Below are 18,588 nucleotides of genomic sequence, written 5' to 3' on the forward strand. Positions count from 1 at the left end.
TACACACACACACACACACACACACACACACAGTTTATATGTGTGAAATATATATGAAATCTCTGCCTGTTATGACATCCTGATCAATAAACAAAAGTCACTCAGCAGTTACTCAGTACTTAAGTAGTTTTTTCACTTAGTACTTTTTACTCTTACTCAAGTAATTAATTGGATGACTACTTTTTACTTTTACTTGAGTAATATTATTCTAAAGTAACAATACTCTTACTTGAGTACAATTTTTGGCTACTCTACCCACCTCTGCGGCTCACTTTAATCCCATGGCTGGACACTTAGGGCAGGATAAGACACTAGCCCGAATAATGGCCCGGTTCTATTGGCCAGGGATTCGCGGTGATGTCCGTAGGTGGTGTACGGCATGCCGCGAATGCCAGTTAATAAATCCAGCGGCCATTCCAAAAGTGCCTTTGCGCCCTCTACCATTAATCGAGACCCCGTTCGAAAGAATTGGGATGGATCTCGTCGGGCCATTAGATTGGTCGAACCCCTGCTTTTCACAGTGCGAGAGGTCCCACAAGCCTCCATGGGGTTCTCCCCGTTCGAATTATTCTATGGGCGTAAACCGCGTGGCATCCTAGAGGTGCTGTGGGAAAATTGGGAGGAGGGACCTTCCCTGTGCAAAAATGAAATTCAATACGTTATTGACCTGCGTGCAAAACTCCACACACTCACAAACCTAACCCAGGAGAATTTGCGGCAGGCTCAAGAACGTCAAGGCCGCCTGTACAACAGGAGCAGGCGCCTTAGGGAATTCACACCGGGAGACAAAGTACTGGTGTTATTGCCCACATCGAGCTCTAAATTAATCGCCAGGTGGCAAGGACCCTTTGAGGTCACACGGCGAGTCGGGGACGTTGACTATGGGGTGAGGCGAACGGACAGGGGCGGGGCGTTACAGGTATACCACCTCAATCTGTTAAAACGTTGGAGCGAGGAGGTCCCTGTGGCGCTGGTGTCGGTGGTTCCAGAGAAGGTGGAGCTGGGGCCAGAGGTTCAAAAGGGAAAATCGGCATCACCCACTGCTCCGGTCCCCTGTGGAGCCCACCTCTCCCCGACCCAGCTCGCGGAGGTCGCCCGGTTGCAAACGGAATTTTCTGACGTGTTCTTTCCCCTGCCTGGCCGCACCCACCTCATAGAACACCACATTGAGACGCCCCTGAGGTGGTAGTGTGCAGCCGCCCTTACAGACTGCCTGAACACAAGAAAAAGGTGGTTCGGGATGAACTCGAGGCCATGCTTGAAATGGGCATTGTCGAGGAGTCCCACAGTGACTGGAGCAGTCCGGTGGTCTTGGTTCCCAAGGCCGACGGGTCGGTTCGGTTCTGTGTGGACTATAGAAAAGTCAACGCGGTGTCTAAATTTGACGCGTACCCAATGCCTCGTATTGACGAGTTGCTCGATCGACTAGGCATGGCTCGTTTTTATTCAACACTGGATTTGACAAAGAGATATTGGCAGATCCCCTTGACTCCACGATCCCGAGAGAAAATGGCCTTTTCCACACCTTTTGGCTTACACCAGTTCATCACACTTCCGTTTGGGCTGTTTGGGGCGCCTGCTACATTCCAGTGGCTTATGGATAGGGTCCTCCGCCCCCACGCCACCTATGCGGCCGCATACTTAGATGACTGTGGCAGCGGGGGCGTGGTCAAGCATCGGTCTGTGATGGGAGGGCGGAGTCGGGGAAGGTAAGTGGCAGAATCACTGCACCTGTCGTTAATGTCTTTGTGTGTCTTCCCCAGTGACCGCGCCCTATTTAAGGAGAGAGAGCGAGAGCAGAGGGAGCTCTCTCCCCAACCAGACGACTGATGTGTGTGCGTGTGTCTGAGTGTGTGTGAGAGTGTATATAGAAGCTGAAAAGCTGAATAAAAGAGAGTTTTGTGAACTCAGTTCTGGCCTTCTGTGCTCCACCCACCTACACGAACTGTCACAGTGGTGCTGAAACCCGGGACGAGCACAGAAGAGAACAGCCCCATGGAGTCCTCCCCCTTCGCCAACCTGATCCACGCCCTCCCCACGACCCAACAGAGCCAGCACCAGGCGCTGCTCACCCTCCAAAAGGAGCAAGAACAATGGTTCGAGGCCCTGGTGCTGGTGCAACAGGAAGATCGTCGGGCATTCCGGCACCTCCTCGCGTCGTCAGGGTCCACCATCTCCACCGCCGCAGGCCCTTCCCCCCTCACCCTCATGAAGATGGGCCTGCAGGATGACCCCGAGGCCTTCCTCACGCTCTTTGAGCAGGTAGCAGAGACCTCGAGGTGGTTGGTGGAACAGCGCGCGGCGCGCCTCCTCCCCCTGCTAACGGGAGAGGCGCAGCTGGCCACGCTACAGCTCCCCACCGACCGCCGGCTGGCCTACGCGGGCCTTCGCCGGGCCGTCCTCCAGTGGGTGGGGCACACCCCCGAGCAACAACGTCAGCACTTCCCGCTTTGCGCTTGGAGGAAGTCGGCCGGCCATTCACGTTTGGCCAGCAACTCCGGGACGCCTGCTGGCAGTGGTTGAGGGCCAATAACCATGACACCAAGGGACTCATCAACCAGGTGGTACTGGAGCAGTTCGTCGCGCATTTACCAGTGGGAACCGCAGAGTGTGTCCAGTGCTACCACCCGGCGTCGCTGGATCAGGCAATCGAGCTGGCGGAGGACCATTTGGCGGCTGTCCCGATGGCAGGACAGCAGACGACCTCTTCTCTCCTCTCTCTCTCTCTCTCTCTCTCTCCCCTCCTCCTGTGTCTCCTCTTCGCCCCATTCCCCCACCACTCCACCCACTGGGGTGCGCCACCCCAGCCGGCCCGCCGCACCCATGGTGCCCTCCCGTTTCTCCCTTCTGTGTCTGTCTCTCCCCCCCCCCCCCAGGTGAGTGAGCCCCAGAGCACTAGTGCAGAGAGGAAGCCCGGGCCAGTTTGCTGGCGCTGCGGGGAGCCGAGCCACCTCCAACAGCAGTGCTCGGTAATGGAGGTGGGTGCGGTGGTTCGGATCCCCGACGCACCAGGAGCCGCCCTCGATCGGGCCGGAGCGTATCGCATACCGGTGAGTATCCAAGGGGATACATATCAGGCGTTGGTGGATTCTGGCTGTAATCAGACCTCAATCCACCAAAACCTGGTGCAAGACGAGGCATTGGGGGAGCACAATTGGTGAAGGTGTTGTGTGTGCACGGGGATGTTCACAACTACCCTTTAGTGTCGGTCCACATTTTTTTTTGAGGGGAAAAATTTATAGTGAAGGCGGCGGTTAATCCTTGCCTTACCCACTCGATAATTTTGGGGACTGATTGGCCGGGATTTGGGGATTTAATGACACACTTAGTGAAGAGTGGGTCCTGCCATAGTTTAACAGGGGGAGGTACCGGTGTCGCGTTGGCGGGAGCAGCTGTCACAGAGCCATCTATGTCAGCTCCGCGTCAGAGTGAGGAGCCGCCGGCTCCTCCTCTCTCTGCTGGAGAATCCCTCGCGGATTTTCCATTAGAGCAGTCGCGAGACGAGACTCTGCGGCATGCGTTTGACGAAGTGAGAGTAATCGATGGTCAAATCAAATCAAATCAAGTTTATTTGTACAGCGCTTTTAACAATAAACATTGTCGCAAAGCAGCTTTACAGAATTTGAACGACTTAAAACATGAGCTAATTTTATCCCTAATCTATCCCCAATGAGCAAGCCTGTGGCGACGGTGGCAAGGAAAAACTCCCCCAGACGACATGAGGAAGAAACCTCGAGAGGAACCAGACTCAAAAGGGAACCCATCCTCATTTGGGCAACAACAGACAGCCTGACTATAATATTAACAGTTTTAACAGGTATAACCCTCAACTGTCCTCATGGGGCCGTCCTTCACAGGAGTGGGGCGATAAAACTCTGACCAGACACAGGGCACCAGGATGGATCAAGCAGGTCCGAGGGGCAGAAGAGGCCAGCATCTCAATCCCAGGATCAACATGTAACTCAGAGGGACAGATGGGGGGGGGGGGGGGGGAAGAGAGAGAGAGAAAGAAAACACGTTGTTAGGTATGCCCTAAAAATGACAAGTATTAAATCTGTGTGGTAGGCTCGCAGAGACGAGAGTCTTTACATCAGGCATAACACACAATGGCATGTTAATATGGTAAAAAATATATCATGACCTGCTCTGGCTGGATGCTTGATTGGGTGATGGGAGCACACTCCTCAGCAATGATGAGATGCAGATGGGACCCTTAGGCCTGGCCAAGACAATTCAGTTACATTTCACCGGGTCTGGGACATGCGACAGAATGTCTGACGGCCGATTCCCTGCAGGCTACGATAGCCAGTCGAGGTCCCCACCATCTCCACCAAAAGATTTCCTGTTGACTCCATGTAACTCAGAGGGACAGATTTGGGGTGGGGGGGAGAGAAAGAAAACAGGTGGTTAGGTATGCCCAATGTCACCTGAATAAGTAGGAACAGTATACATATTGCACCGAGTACAAGCAGGGACTCCGGCAACTAACTATGACAGCATAACTAAAAGGAGAGAGCCAGAAGGTAACACAGGCATGAGGGAGCCCCGGGACATAAAGCAGCCAGCCACTACACCGTCAACAAACTCGAGTGAGCAAGCGAGTGGGGACTGACAGCATCCATACATCCCAGTTTACCAAAACACTCTATGTCTGAGGACCCTCCAGATCTACTCCTTTACCTCATAAACACCATTAACAAAAGGCTTGACTAAACAGATATGTTTTCAGCCTAGACTTAAATGCTGAGACTGTGTCTGATTCCCGAACATTACTTGGAAGGCTGTTCCATAACAGTGGGGCTTTGTAAGAAAAGGCTCTGCCCCCTGATGTAGCCTTCACTATACGAGGTACCAGCAGATAGCCTGCACCTTTTGATCTAAGTAGGCGTGGCGGGTCATAGAAGAGCAGAAGTTCACTCAGGTACTGTGGTGCGAGACCATTTAGTGCTTTAAAGGTCAATAGTAGTATTTTATAATCAATACGAAACTTGATTGGGAGCCAATGCAGTGTGGACAAGACAGGCGTGATGTGGTCATATTTTCTAGTTCTAGTAAGGACTCTTGCTGTGGCATTTTGAACTAACTGGAGCTTGTTTATGCACTTATTGGAACATCCAGACAGTAAGGCATTACAATAATCCAACCTGGAGGTAACGAAAGCATGGACTAGTTTTTCTGCATCATGCAATGACATTAAATTTCTTATCTTTGCAATATTTCTGAGATGAAAGAAAGCTATCCGGGTGATGTTATCAATGTGAGTTTCGAATGAAAGACTGGGGTCAATAATCACTCCGAGGTCTTTTACTGCTGCACGTGAAGAAACAGAAAGGCCATCCAGAGTTACTGTGTAATCAGAAAACTTACTTCTAGCTGTATGTGGTCCTAGCACAAGTACTTCAGTCTTGTCAGAGTTAAGCAGAAGGAAATTAATAAGCATCCAGTGTCTAATGTCCTTAACACATACCTCAATTTTATTAAGCTGGTGTCTCTCATCAGGTTTTGCAGAGACATACAACTGTGTGTCATCAGCATAACAGTGGAAACTAATACAATGTTTATGAATAATATCGCCCAGAGGTAACATATATAGAGAAAAAAGCAGTGGACCCAAGACAGAACCTTGTGGAACACCAAACTTTACCTCGGTACGTCTAGAAATATCACCATTTATATCAACATACTGATAACGATCAGTTAGATAAGACCTGAGCCAGGAGAGGGCCATTCCCTTAACTCCCACAACATTTTCTAGTCTATCCAGAAGAATGGAATGATCAATGGTATCAAATGCTGCACTAAGGTCAAGCAACACAAGTAGCGAGACACAGCCCTGATCAGACGCCAACAGTAGGTCGTTTACTACTTTAACCAGTGCTGTCTCTGTGCTATGATGAGGTCTAAATCCTGACTGATACATTTCATGGATGTTATTCCTATGTAAATATGAGCATAACTGCTGTGCCACAGCTTTTTCAAGGATCTTGGAGATAAAGGGGAGGTTTGATATTGGCCGATAATTGGACAACTGACAGGGATCAAGGTCAGGTTTTTTAATCAGGGGTTTGATAACTGCTAGTTTAAATGATTTAGGTACATAGCCAATCATAAGAGAAGAATTTATTATTTTTAGAAGCGGTTCAATTACTCCAGGCATTATCTGTTTGAATAGATGTGTCGGTAAGGGATCTAGTACGCAAGTTGAGGCTTTTGATGTAGAGATTAATGAAAGTAATTCAGTTTCTTTTAGGGGAGTAAAACATTCTAACTGATGATCTGATACAGTTCTATTGTTAACTACAAGGTCACTTTCATTGTCTAACCTTAAATTAGTAGTTTGAATTTTTTGTCGGATATTCTCAATTTTGTCATTAAAAAAATTCATAAAGTCGTTGCTACTACATACTGCAGGTGTGCATGTGTTGATAGTGGACTTATTCCTGGTTAATTTTGCTACAGTATTAATAGGAATCTAGGATTATTTTTGTTATCTTCTATTAGGGAGGAGAAATATGTTGATCTCGCAGCACTAAGAGCTTTTCTATACTTCAGGAAGCTCTCCTTCCAAGCTAATTTGAACACTACCAATTTTGTTTGACGCCATTTACGTTCCAATTTTCGAGTGGTCTGTTTTAATGTGCGAGTGTCATCATTATACCAGGGTGCTAATTTTTTGTCTCTGACCATTTTCCTTTTTAGAGGAGCTACATTATCTAAAGTATGGCGGAATGTTGACTCTAAGCATTCAGTTGCCTGATCAAGTTCTGCAGGGGCTGACAGTGACCCAATCAAAGTTGACAGCTCTGGGAGATCATTTATAAAACTCTGTGCAGTAGTTGACGTGAAAGTACGTTTAATACAGTAGCGTGGTGAGGTGCATATATTATTACTCAGACATATTTTGAATGAGATGAGACAATGATCTGAGATAACTTCAGACTGTGGAAGTATGACTATATTGTCTACGTTTAATCTGAATGTTAGTATTAGATCAAGGGTGTGACCACCATTATGGGTCGGTCCTATGACATTCTGCTTAATCCCGACTGAATCTAAGATGGACACAAACGCTGTTTTTAAAGGGTCTTCTGGGTTATCGAAGTGAATATTAAAATCTCCGACAACTAAAGCTTTGTCTAAGGAAATAACCAAATCTGAGATAAAATCTGCAAATTCAGAAAGAAACTCGGAATATGGCCCCGGGGGCCTGTAAATAATAAGCAATGGAATTAACTGGGTAGACTTATTTTTCGAGGCTACATACATTATATGAGTATGAAGAACTTCAAATGTATTAAATTTATAACCAGGTTTGTGTGTTACACCTAGATAATCGTTATAAATAACCGCGACGCCTCCTCCTCTGCCAGTTAGACGAGGCTGGTGTATATAACTGTATCCAGGAGGACTCGCTTCATTTAATGCTATATATTCATTTGGCTTAATCCATGTTTCTGTTAAACACAGTACATTAAACTCCTGATCAGTAATGAGTTCATTAACCATTAGCGCTTTAGATGTAAGAGATCTAATATTTAATAGCCCCACCTTTAGATCAAAGGTGCTGGCAGCAGCTGTACAGTCAGTCTGATCTAATTTTATATTGATTAGGTTACTGGAACAAACTCTCTGAAAATTTCTACCTTTTTGTTGAGCTCAGGGAACAGACACAGTCTCAATGTAGTGGGCCCTGAGTGACGACTCTGTGCAGCTAGCAGACAGTCGGTTTAGCCTGTTCGTCTGCTCCCTGGCCTTGGCTCTGGATTGTCAGAAATTAACTAGGCCTGTTCTGAGACTATGACCTATGCTGCAGGAAATGAGAGCAGCACCTTCCCGAGTGGGATGGATACTGTCCCGCCCTAACAGGCCAGCAGTGCCCTCAAAATTAGCCCAATTATCTATAAAGCCCACACTGTTTTCAGAGCACCACCTGGACAGCCAGCAGTTCAGCGACCATAACCTGCTGTAAGCTACATCGCCACGCCGCATTGGGATGGGGCCAGAGCATACTACAGCATCGGACATCGCCTTCGCTAATTTAAACACCTCTACAAAGTTACTCTTAGTAACCTCAGACTGACAAAGGCGTATATCATTAGCTCCTGCATGGATAACTATCTTTGAGAACCTGTGCTTGCCTAGGACCCTAAGATTACCTGCTATGTCCAACGCCCTGGCTCCCGGTATACACCTGACTAAAGCTGCTGGTGCCCCTAAAGGCTGAGCTAATTTCACGTGCCGTATGATAGAGTCCCCTATAACCAGAGCTCTTTCAGGTTTCTCAGTGGGTGCATCACTAAGGAGAGCAAACCTGTTCAACACGTGACGCGGAGAGGAGTGGTGCTCCCGTGGGCGAGCCTCAGCGGTAGCTTTGGCTCTACGCTTATGCCGCCGAGCCGTCACCCATTCGCCCCGCTGTAAGGGCTCTAATGCCGGAGTTGGGGGATTGCTAACTCCACCTAGGGCGTCCAGACTTTCCCTAACAGAAACTACACTGTTCTCACGCTCACTAACCTGCTCTAAAGCCTGGACACGCGCTTCTAGCACTGAAATCTTCTCCGTCAGAGAGCTAACTAATCTGCACTTATCACAAGTAAAGCTAATAGAGCTATCGCTAGTGATGGAGGAAGAATGACTAAACATCCTGCACTCAGCACACTGAACAGGCTGAAGGTGTGCCATGATGAAAAGATTCACGTACCTTAAATGAAGATCTGTTGATATTAAAGCAGATCAGATGGCCTCCGCTTGTGGACTTTACACAGGAGGAGAGAAAAAGAAAGCTTCCGGTCTCGGCGTTCTTCCGAAAAAAGAAAGAGAAAAAACCAGGAAAAAAAAACCGGAAAAAGGAAAGCGACAGTATAATAAAAATGAAGAGGATACTGGAAATTTATTTATAGAAAAAAAGTTTAAAAAGGATTAGTAATTAACGCCGGCACTCGCGGGAAAAAGGACTCGGCGCGAACAACTCAGGAAACAGGAAGTGCGTGAAAATGATCATACATGGTCAAACACTCCAGCCAAACGTCACCCTGTCCTTCCCCTACTTCGCAATTATGAAGGATAGATTATACCGAGTGACGCAGGACACTCAAACTAAAGAGCGAGTCACGCAGCTTTTGATTCCGAAGAGCCACTGGGAATTGGTATTCCAGGCGGCTCACTTTAATCCCATGAGCGGACACTTAGGGCAGGATAAAACACTAGCCCGAATAATGTCCCAGTTCTATTGGCCAGGGATTCGCGGCGATGTCCGTAGGTGGTGTACGGCATGCCGCGAATGCCAGTTAGTAAATTCAAGTTTATTTGTATAGCGCTTTTAACAATAAACATTGTCGCAAAGCAGCTTTACAGAATTTGAACGACTTAAAACATGAGCTAATTTTATCCCTAATCTATCCCCAATGAGCAAGCCTGTGGCGATGGTGGCAAGGAAAAACTCCCTCAGACGACATGAGGAAGAAACCTCGAGAGGAACCAGACTCAAAAGGGAACCCATCCTCATTTGGGCAACAACAGACAGCATGACTATAATATTCACAGTTTTAACATGAAGTCAGTTTCGTTGATGTTATAACTCTTCATTGATGGAAACTTGAGTGCAAAACTGTTCATGATAACTGCAGTCCTAAAGTTAGCAAGTCAACTGTAGTCCTCAGCCATAAAAGCATTACTGTAAGAGTCCAGAGCATCCTCCAGGTATAACCCTCAACTGTCCTCATGGGGCTGTCCTTGACAGGAGCGATGCGTTAAAACTCCGACCAGACACAGGGCACCAGTAAATCTAGTGGCCATTCCAAAAGCGCCTTTGTGTCCTCTACCGTTAATCGAGACCCCGTTTGAAAGAATTGGGATGGATCTCGTCGGGCCATTAGATCGGTCAACACGAGGGTACCGCTTTATATTAGTTCTGGTGGACTATGCAACGCGATATCCGGAAGCAGTGCCTCTTCGCAATATCTCAGCACGCAGTATTGCGGAAGCACTCTTCCGCGTTATCTCCCGAGTTGGAATCCTGAAAGAGATTCTGACTGACCAAGGCACCTCGTTTATGTCACGTACACTGAACGAACTGTATGGGTTGTTGGGTATTAAGCCGATCCGCACCAGCGTGTATCACCCACAAACGGACGGTTTAGTTGAACGGTTCAATCGCACCCTCAAGAACATAATTAAAAAATTCATAAGTGAGGACGCACGTAATTGGGATAAATGGCTCGAACCCTTGCTATTTGCAGTGCGAGAGGTCCCCCAAGCCTCCACGGGGTTCTCCCCATTTGAATTGTTATACGGGCGTAAGCCGCGTGGCATTCTAGATGTGCTGCGGGAAAATTGGGAGGAGGGACCTTCACCAAGTAAAAATGAAATCCAATACGTTATTGACCTGCGAGCAAAACTCCACACACTCACGCATCTAACTCAGGAGAATTTGCGGCAGGCCCAAGAACGACAGACCCGCCTGTACAACAAGGGTACGCGCCTTAGGGAGTTCGCACCGGGAGATAAAGTACTTGTACTGTTGCCCACATCGAGCTCCAAATTGATCGCCAAGTGGCAAGAACCCTTTGAGGTCACACGGCGAGTCGGGGACATTGACTATGAGGTGAGGCGAACGGATAGGGGTGGGGCGCTACAGATTTACCACCTCAACCTGCTCAAACTCTGGAACGAGGAGGTCCCCGTGGCGTTGGTGTCGGTGGTTCCGGAGAAGGCGGAGCTGGGTCCGGAGGTTCAAAAGGGAACATTGGCATCACGTACCTCTCTGGTCCCCTGTGGAGACCACCTCTCCCCAATCCAACTCGTGGAGGTTGCCCAGTTGCAGACCGAGTTTTCGGACGTGTTGTCATCCCTGCCCGGCCGCACCAACCTCATAGAGCACCACATTGAGACGCCCCCGGGGGTGGTAGTGCGTAGCCGCCCTTACAGGTTACCCGAGCACAAGAAAAAAGTGGTTCGGGAAGAACTCGAGGCCATGCTCGAAATGGGTATCATCGAGGAGTCCCACAGTGACTGGAGCAGCCCGGTGGTCTTGGTACCCAAGGCCGACGGGTCGGTCCGGTTCTGTGTAGACTATAGAAAAGTCAACGCGGTGTCTAAATTCGACACGTACCCAATGCCTCGTATTGATGAGTTGCTCGATCGGCTAGGCATGGCTTGTTTTGACTCGACACTGGATTTAACAAAGGGTTATTGGCAGATCCCCTTGACTCCATTATCCAGAGAAAAAACAGCCTTTTCCACACCGATCGGCTTACACCAATTTGTCACACTTCCTTTTGGGCTGTTTGGGGCGCCCGCTACATTTCAGCGGCTGATGGATAGGGTCCTCCGTCCCCATGCCACCTATGCGGCCGCCTACCTCGACGACATTATTATCTATAGTAATGACTGGCCGAGGCACCTCGAACATCTGAGGGCCGTCCTTCGGTCGCTGAGGCGAGCGGATCTCACAGCCAACCCGAAGAAGTGTGCGATTGGGCGGGTGGAAGTACGGTATCTGGGCTTCCACTTGGGCAATGGGCAGGTGCGTCCCCAAAGTAACAAGACAGCAGCAATTGCAGCCTGCCCGAGGCCCAAGACCAAAAAGGGGGTGAGACAGTTCCTGGGGCTGGCTGGCTGTTATCGTAGGTTTATACCTAATTATTTGGACGTCACCAGCCCGCTGACTGATCTGACTAAAAAGGGGGCACCAGATCCGGTCCAGTGGACAGAGCAATGCCAGCGGGCTTTTTCTAAGGTAAAGGCTGCACTGTGTGGGGGGCCACTTTTACACTCCCCTGACTTTTCTCTCCCCTTTATGTTACAGACGGATGCATCGGACAAAGGGCTTGGGGCTGTTTTGTCCCAGGAGGTGGAGGGGGAGGATTGCCCAGTACTGTATATCAGTCGCAAGCTGTCGGTGTGTGAGGGGCGCTACAGCACCATTGAGAAAGAGTGCCTGGCGATCAAGTGGGCCGTCCTCGCCCTCCGTTACTACCTGCTGGGACGCCCTTTCACCCTCTGTTCGGACCACGCACCCCTCCAGTGGCTCCACCGCATGAAGGATGCCAACGCGCAGATCACCCGTTGGTATCTGGCACTCCAACCCTTTAACTTCAAGGTGATCCACAGGCCGGGGGCGCAGATGGTCGTGGCGGACTTCCTCTCCCATCAAGGGGGGGGGGGGGGGGAGTCGGCTGCAGGCCGGATGGCTGCCCGGCCTGAGTCGGGCGGTGGGGGTATGTGGCAGCGGGGGCGTGGTCAAGCATCGGTCTGTGACCGGAGGGCGGAGTCGGGGAAGGTAAGTGGCAGAATCACTGCACCTGTCATTAATTAATGTGTTTGTGTGTCTTCCCCAGTGACCGCACCCTATTTAAGGAGAGAGAGCGAGACCAGAGGGAGCTCTCTCCCCAACCAGACGACTGATGTGTGTGCGTGTGTCTGAGTGTGTGTGAGAGTGTATATAGAAGCTGAAAAGCTGAATAAAAAAAGAGTTTTGTGAACTCAGTTCTGGCCTGCCATCCTTCTGTGCTCCATCCACCTACACAAACTGTCACAATGACATTATTATTTATAGTAATGACTGGCCGCGGCACCTAAAACACCTGAGGGCCGTCCTGGGGTCGCTGAGGCGAGCGGGCTCACAGCCAACCTGAAGAAGTGTGCGATTGGGCGGGTGGAAGTACGGTATCTGGGCTTCCACTTGGGCAATGGGCAGGTGCGTCCCCAAATCAATAAGACGGCAGCGATTGCGGCCTGCCCGAGGCCCAAGACCAAAAAGGGGGTGAGGCAGTTCCTGGGGCTGGCTTTCTCTAAGGTAAAGGCTGCACTGTGTGGGGGGCCACTGTTGCACTCCCCTGACTTTTCTCTCCCCTTTTTTTTTCCCAGATGGATGCATCGGACAGAGGGTGGTTCTGTCCCAGGAGGTGGAGGGGGAGGACCATCCAGTGCTGTACATCAGCCGCAAGCTGTCAGTGCGTGAGGGCAGGTACAGCACCATAGAGAAGGAATGCCTCGCCATCAAGTGGGCAGTTCTCGCCCTCCGCTACTATCTGCTGGGGCGCCCTTTCACCCTCTGGTCGGACCACGCGCCCCTGCAGTGGCTCCACCGCATGAAGGATGCCAACGCGCGGATCACCCGTTGGTATCTGGCACTCCAGCCGTTTAAGTTCAAGGTGGTCCACAGGCCGGGGGCGCAGATGGTTGTGGCGGACTTCCTCTCCGGTCGGGGGGGGGGAGTCAGCTGCAGGCCGGACAGCTGCCCGGCCTGAGTCGGGTGGTGGAGGTATGTGGCAGCAGGGGCATGGTCAAGCGTCGGTCTGTGAATGGAGGGCGGGGTCAGGGAAGGTAAGTGGCGGGAATTAACCTGCATTTGTGTGTCTTCCCCAGTGACCGCACCCTATAAGAGGAGAGCGAGAGTGGAGGAAGGGAGCTACTCCCCAACCTGGAGACTTGTGTGCGTGCGTGCGTGTGTGTATGTGTAGTTAAGGCTGAAAAGCTAAAATAAACGGGTTTTTGAGAACTCAGTTCTGGCCTGCCGTGCTTCTGTGCTCCACCCAACTAGAACACTTGCTACACACTGACTGTTAAGTTTCTAACACTAGCGATTTCTTCCAAAAATGCTAAATAAACAACACCTCACAGAAAGCTTCACCATATCAATGTTATGTTCATGTGGAGCATCCGCCATACATGGTTCTGTATAAAATGCTACTATAGATAATATGATAATATAAAATATTATAAATAATATAGCTAATATAGACAGATATATATAAATACAAGTAAATAAATAGATATAAATACTATAGATAATATAAAATGCTACTATACAGTGGTGTTTGAAAGTTTGTGAACCCTTTAGAATTTTCTATATTTCTGCATAAATATGACCTAAAACATCATCAGATTTTCACACGTCCTAAAAGTAGAGAAAGAGAATCCAGTTAAATAAATGAGACACATATTATACTTGGTCATTTATTTATTGAGGAAAATGATCCAATATTACATATCTGTGAGTGGCAAAAGTATGTGAACCTCTAGGATTAGCAGTTAATTTGAAGGTGAAATTAGAGTCAGGTGTTTGACATCCCATTGATTGAAATCAGGTGTGAGTGGGCACCCTGTTTTATTTAAAGAACAGGGATCTATCAAAGTCTGATCTTCACAACACATGCTTGTGGAAGTGTATCATGGCATGAACAAAGGAGATTTCTGAGGATCTCAAAAAAAGCGTTGTTGATGCTCATCAGGCTGGAAAAGGTTACAAAACCATCTCTAAAGAGTTTGGACTCCACCAATCCACAGTCAGACAGATTGTGTACAAATGGAGGAAATTCAAGACCATTGTTACCCTCCCCAGGAGTGGTCGACCAACAAAGATCACTCCAAGAGCAAGGCGTGTAATAGTTGGCGAGGATGCAAAGGGCCCCAGGGTAACTGCTAAGCAACTGAAGGCCTCTCTCACATTGGCTAATGTTAATGTTCATGAGTCCACCATCAGGAGAACACTGAACAACAATGGTGTGTATGGCAGGGTTGCAAAGAGAAAGCCACTGCTCTCCAAAAAGAACATTGCTGCTCGTCTGCAGTTTGCTAAAGATCATGTGGACAAGCCAGAAGGCTATTGGAAAAAATGTTTTGTGGACGGATGAGACCAAAATAGAACTTTTTGGTTTAAATGAGAAGCGTTATGTTTGGAGAAAGGAAAACACTGCATTCCAGCATAAGAACCTTATCCCATCTGTGAAACATGGTGGTGGTAGTATCATGGTTTGGGCCTGTTTTGCTCCATCTGGGCCAGGACAGCTTGCCATCATTGATGGAACAATGAATTCTGAATTATACCAGCGAATTCTAAAGGAAAATGTCAGGACATCTGTCCATGAACTGAAGCTCATGAGAAGGTGGGTCATGCAGTAAGACAACGACCCTAAGCACACAAGTCGTTCTACCAAAGAATGGTTAAAGAAGAATAAAGTTAATGTTTTGGAATGGCCAAGTCAAAGTCCTGACCTTAATCCAATCGAAATGTTGTGGAAGGACCTGAAGCGAGCAGTTCATGTGAGGAAGCCCACCAACATCCCAGAGTTGAAGCTGTTCTATACAGAGGAATGGGCTAAAATTCCTCCAAGCCGGTGTGCAGGACTGATCAACAGTTACCGGAAATGTTTAGTTGCAGTTATTGCTGCACAAGGGGCTCACACCAGATACTGAAAGCAAAGGTCCACATACTTTTGCCACTCACAGATATGTAATATTGGATCATTTTCCTCAATAAATAAATGACCAAGGATAATATTTTTTGTCTCATTTGTTTAACTGGGTTCTCTTTATCTACTTTTAGGACTTGTGTGAAAATCTGATGATGTTTTAGGTCATATTTATGCAGAAATATAGAAAATTCTAAAGAGTTCACAAACTTTGAAGCACCACTGTAGAGAAACTATAGATGCTCTGGATAACAATGTAATGTAATGTAATTAATATAAACTTTGCAAATCAGAATCGAGCAGTGGTATAAAAAGGCATATGAGGCAAAAGTGTTGCACTGATGAGTGGGAGGATGAAATAAAACTAGAAACAACAAAAAAGAAGAGGACGACCGTACATCATATTTCTCCTCAGCCCAGTCCAGCCAGTGCTTTCTCCTTGGGTATATACTGCTCCTGTGTCTGAATTGGTTCCTAATTGCAAACTAGGAAGAGAACATAAATGCTTACTTGTTACAATATTCAGGTACAGAAACAAAAGATTTGAGCATTTTTTTTAGGCTGGGTGTCTTTTTTTTTTTTTAAGATTTTGTCTGTGTGTATACAACCCTTACAAAAAAGAAGTTTATTCAAGTGTGCTTCTAGTATACTTTAAAAAAAAAACTAAAAATAAGAGAGCATGATTTCAGTTTACTTTTTATTTACTTATCAGAGATATACTTAATAAAGTTATACATAAGTATACTTGGCTTATACTGAAAAGTATATAGAAAAGTCTAAGTATATTAAGCTTACACTTAAACTTTTGATCAAGATCTACTTAACAAAAGTGTAATAAAGTATTAAAATATTTGCGTCTTATGTTTAAGCGTACTTGCCCTGTAGTTATGCTTATCCTTTTGATAGTAGCCGATAAAATACTTTTTTTTCACACATATTGGCTTCTTTGTGATACACGGCAGCATGTTTTAACAAAACACCTGAGTTATCTACTGGTAGTGTGCATGAAGTAAGGGTTAGGGCTAGAAAACTAATAATATACCTAGAAGAGTAACTGCAGTGTACTTCAAAACTAAAAAGTGGACTAGATGTATATAACCAGTAACTAATAGTTTATTTCTAATATGCTATAAAGTATACTTTTATGAACTAAAAAGTGGACTAGAAGTGTGTAATGAGTAAACCGGTAGTATATTTCCAGTATACTACAAAGTATACTTTAGTTAAGTAAAAAGTGGACTAGAAGTACAAAACAAGTAAACTCATAGTATATTTCCAGTATACTATGAAGTACGCTTTTGTAAACTAAAGCGTGGACTACAAGTATAGAACTAGTAAACTATTAGTATACAAGTTTACTTGTGGTATACTTGCAGTACAAAATAAAAAAAATACTAGTTGTATACACAAAGTTTACTTCTCTTAGACTTGAAGTATACTTTTTATAAACTAAAAGTGGGCCGATTTAGTCCCAAGAAGTATTAGATTAGTTTACTTACAAGTATACTGTAAGTACATTGATATCAGTATACTTGGTACACAAAAGTATACTTAAGGAAATATACTTTAACGTTAATTAAGTATACTTCTTTTTGATAAGGGAAGTAATGCTAGTAGTACTTGTAGAAACATTGTTTTCTCTAGACTCGGAGTAACACACTTACCATAATGCATTTAGCCACATCCAGCATAATGTTGCCTTTAGGTGCAGTTTTAACATACATGCCACTGCCAGCAATGAACACAACTGCAGATGTACAGAACACACATGCTCTTAGCCTTTCTGGTGATTTGCCTGTTCACAACAATCTTCTACTTTGGGGATAACATTCGATTAATCCAGACCAGAATGACGATGAGGCTTCTGAGAGTGAGATCCTTTAGCTCTCTTCCATATACAAAACAAAAGGATATATAGTTGCCTGTTCATTCACACTAAGAATCTCACCCAGAGAGACCACCATGAGGGCTGCAGGAACACCAAAGGCCAGCGGGTAGCATTTCTGTGTACTGTGAATACCACAGTCCTGTCCTGTGCTCAGATTCACACACACACACACACACACACACACACACACACACACACACACACACACAAGTTACAATGAGATCAATAATGTCATTTAGTGATCTTTTTACACCTGGGATGTGAATGCGTTGTACCTCGGAGTATGGGAGTGATGAAAGTGGAGAGGGGATTGCCAGCATTAATACACAGGTAGAACACAGAGAAGAATGTACCTCGTTGCCTCGTCTGCAAAACCAGTAATGTGGAAAGCAGTTTATTTAGTCTACTTACAGTAAACATATAATTACAGCTGAATAGAAGTGCAGATTGAATCTTTTTGTGTATTAAAAGAAGGTGTGTATGAAATGGTCAAACCTGGTGGTCCTTAAACTGATCCCCTCCAAACGCAGACACACAGGGTTTGATGCCACCTGTACCAAGAGCGATGAGGACCATCCCTGTTATAGCTAAGGCGCTACAAGAAGAACAAAAACACTGGAATTAAATTGTAATCAACAGGTTACAAAGCTACAAATGATGTAACGGGGTACGTCAGTGGTTTCCTAGCCATAATGTATATACCTACAGTGGTGCTTGAAAGTTTGTGAACCCTTTAGAATTTTCTATACTTCTGCATAAATATGACTTAAAACATCCTCAGATTTTCACACAAGTCCTAAAAGTAGATAAAAAGAACCCATTTAAACAAATGAGAAAAAAATATTATACTTGGTCATTTATTTATTGAGGAAAATGATCCAATATTACATATCTGTGAGTGGGAAAAGTATGTGAACGTCTAGGATTAGCAGTTAATTTGAAGGTGAAATTAGAGTCAGGTGTTTTCAATCAATGGGATGACAATCAGGTGTGAGTGGGCGCCCTGTTTTATTTAAAGAACAGGGATATATCAAAGTCTGATCTTCACAACACATGTTTGTGGAAGTGTATCATGGCACAAGCAAAGGAGATTTCTGAGGGCCTCAGAAAAAGCGTTGTTGATGCTCATCAGGCTGGAAAAGGTTACAAAACCATCTCTAAAGAGTTTGGACTTCACCAATCCACAGTCAGACAGATTGTGTACAAATAGAGGAAATTCAAGACCATTGTTACCCTCCCCAGGAGTGGTCAACCAACAAGGATCACTCCAAGAGCAAGTTGTGTAATAGTCGGTGAGGTCACAAAGGACCCCAGGGTAACTTCTAAGCAACTGAAGGCCTCTCTCACATTGGCTAATGTTAATGTTCATGAGTCCACCATCAGGAGAACACTGAACAACAATGGTGTGCATGGCAGGGTTGGAAGGAGAAAGCCACTGCTCTCCAAAAAGAACATTGCTGCTCATCTACAGTTTGCTAAAGATCACGTCGACAAGCCAGAAGGCTA

At 46.5% G+C, this 18,588-nt stretch overlaps 1 protein-coding gene across 1 annotated transcript in view; it reads right to left on the reverse strand.

Annotated features, from left to right (window-relative positions):
- The window catches only part of LOC132891929 (solute carrier family 15 member 1-like), a 44,190-nt gene that overhangs the window by 23,514 nt on the left and 2,088 nt on the right, over positions 1–18,588 (reverse strand). Inside the window, exons 4-8 of the mRNA XM_060930064.1 lie at positions 17,578–17,677; positions 17,358–17,448; positions 17,143–17,226; positions 16,859–16,941; positions 15,593–15,679 (exon numbers count right to left, since the gene is read on the reverse strand). Coding sequence (XP_060786047.1) covers positions 15,593–15,679; positions 16,859–16,941; positions 17,143–17,226; positions 17,358–17,448; positions 17,578–17,677 — 445 coding nt within the window. The remainder of the gene's footprint in view (positions 1–15,592; positions 15,680–16,858; positions 16,942–17,142; positions 17,227–17,357; positions 17,449–17,577; positions 17,678–18,588) is intronic.

The sequence above is a fragment of the Neoarius graeffei genome, chromosome 9 (assembly GCF_027579695.1).
Source record: "Neoarius graeffei isolate fNeoGra1 chromosome 9, fNeoGra1.pri, whole genome shotgun sequence".
Lineage (NCBI taxonomy): Eukaryota > Metazoa > Chordata > Actinopteri > Siluriformes > Ariidae > Neoarius > Neoarius graeffei.